General features: G+C 62.0%; 1 protein-coding gene across 1 annotated transcript in view; it reads left to right on the plus strand.

Annotated features, from left to right (window-relative positions):
- Positions 1-2,501, plus strand: part of MARCH6 (membrane-associated ring finger (C3HC4) 6, E3 ubiquitin protein ligase) — a 107,050-nt gene that overhangs the window by 76,661 nt on the left and 27,888 nt on the right. Inside the window, 3 exon segments of the mRNA XM_006900167.1 lie at positions 26-126; positions 270-407; positions 1,446-1,647. Of these exon segments, the coding sequence (XP_006900229.1) occupies positions 26-126; positions 270-407; positions 1,446-1,647 (441 nt within the window).

Here is a 2,501-nt window from a genome sequence, read left to right on the forward strand (position 1 = left end):
CCTCTCACGTCCTCCACACACACAGATTGTCTTTGGCTCCATCGTCCTTCTGATGCTCTGGCTACCCATCCGGATCATCAAGAGCCTGCTGCCCAGCTTCCTGCCCTACAATGTTATGCTGTACAGGTGCGTGCTGCTGTGTGGGGCACGGCCTGTCCCCTGGGGGCATCACGGCACATGGTGGGGGAGACGCCAGCCAGCGGGCGGTGGGGTCAGGTTGAGGGCCAGCATGTGGTCTGGTGGCCCTCAGCTGACACTTGTTCTTGCAGTGATGCCCCGGTCAGTGAACTGTCCCTGGAGCTGCTGCTGCTGCAGGTGATCCTGCCGGCGCTGCTGGAGCAGGGCCACACCCGCCAGTGGCTGAAAGGGCTGGTGCGGGCCTGGACAGTTGCCGCTGGACACTCCCTGTAAGTATGCAGCCGGCAGGACCGGTGGAACAGACACACGGACAGCCCAGCAGTGTTCATGTCCCCTTGCATCAGGACAGCCCAGCAGTGTCCACTGTACACACCTCACTGGACAGCCCAGCAGTGTCCACTGTACTCTCTGCACTCCCCGCATGCACTCTGAGTTGCCTCATCCACTGCTTTGTCCGCCCCCTCGTCCCTGCTATACAGGGTCTTCTCAGCTCTGTCCGTGCTGCCCCCAGAGCCAAGCCCCTCATTGACCTGATCACCATGCACAGCTGTCCCGAGCTGCTCGGGCCACCTTGGCTGAGGAGAGGTCAGGGGATTCTTCTAACGCCCCTACCTCACCAGCACCATGCCAGGCCTGGGGCTGTCAGCAGGTCACCTGGACAGGCAGCCTCAGGACAGGCCCACCATTGTACAGGCTGAGACTGTCAGGACATCCGCCCTCCACGTGTCAGGGTCAGGTCCAGTCCCCGCTGCCTGACGGCATAGGGGACAGGGGCCCACGAAGACCTCCACGCCCAGTGCCATGTGGATGGGCTGCCCTGGTGTGTACAGCTCATGTGAGGAAGCTGGACCTGCTGATGACCAGAGCAGAGCACAGCACCTCGCCCGGATGGACAGCTGGAAAACTGTCCACAGCCAGGCCCCCCCATGGGGCTGTCCTGACCCTCAGTGTGAGAGGTCAGCTGACAGACGTGACCCACATGGGCTTGTCCTGACCCTCAGTGTGAGAGGTCAGCTGACAGACGTGACCCACGTGGGGCTGTCCTGACCGTCAGTGTGTGAGGTCAGCTGACAGACGTGACCCACGTGGACTTGTCCTGACCCTCAGTGTGTGAGGTCAGCTGACACACATGACCTCTCTGAGACTGTCCTCAACTAAATGTACTTGACAGCAGACGCCATGGCCCTGCATAGGGTGAGGCCCTTGTGTGGTCTGGCCCAGCAGTAGCCTCCCCATGCATTGTCCCTGGGCTCGACTCCAGCACCCTGACCTCCACCCGAGCTAGGCTGTCCTGTGCTCTCCCTCAGGGACCTTCACTCCTACTTACTGGGTGACCAGGAGGAGAGTGACAGCAGTGCCCACCAGGTGAACAACAATCAGCATGCACGCAACAACAACGCCATCCCGGTGGTGGGTGAGGGGCTGCACGCCGCCCACCAAGCCATCCTGCAGCAGGGGGGGCCCGTGGGCTTCCAGCCCTACCGCCGGCCACTCAACTTCCCGCTCCGGGTAGGTGCCCACACAGCGTGGGATGGCTGAGCATGCCACCTCGGGGGGCAGTGGGGGCACAGAGGGTGCTGGAGATGAGGGGCTGCGGGCACAGTGAGTAGTGTAGGTGCATAGTCTCAGGAACAGGGCAGTGGGCACAGGGCGGGTGGTGTAGACGCCGGACAGCGTGCGCCCAGGGTGGTGTATACACGGTGCAGCGGGTGCAGCAGGTGGTGTAGACGTGGGACCATGGGCGCCAGGCCCCAGGCGTAGGGCTGGCGGTGTAGATTCAGTGCTACAAGTTGAGGTGTGGGCACCTGAGTGAGGTCTGTGGAAGCTCCCCAACTGGGGTTACAGTCAGGACCCACAGGCTGATTGCTGGAGGTCAGACAGACTCTTCCTGCCCCGTTTGTTCTCGTCGTTCCTGTCCAGCAGCCCCACCTGCTCTGCGTGGTCATCATCCTTCCGAGGTCAAACATGACTGCCACCTGGACACACATCACAGTGACCTCGCGGCACACTCAGACCACACGGTGACCACGCGGGACACTCAGACCACACGGTGACCACGCGGGACACTCAGACCACACGGTGACCACGCGGCACACTCAGACCGCACGGTGACCACGCGGCACACTCAGACCACACAGTGACCCCACACAGGACACTCAGACCACACGGTGACCCCACACAGGACACTCAGACCACACAGTGACCACACAGGACACTCAGAACATATGGTGACCACACACAGGACACTCAGACCACACGGTGACCACGCAGGACACTCAGACCACACAGTGACCCCACACAGGACACTCAGACCACACGGTGACCACGTGGGACACTCAGACCACACAGTGACCACACAGGAC

Source organism: Elephantulus edwardii, unplaced genomic scaffold (genome assembly GCF_000299155.1).
Source record: "Elephantulus edwardii isolate Elephantulus edwardi_28Jun2011 unplaced genomic scaffold, EleEdw1.0 scaffold00274, whole genome shotgun sequence".
Taxonomy (NCBI): Eukaryota; Metazoa; Chordata; class Mammalia; order Macroscelidea; family Macroscelididae; genus Elephantulus; species Elephantulus edwardii.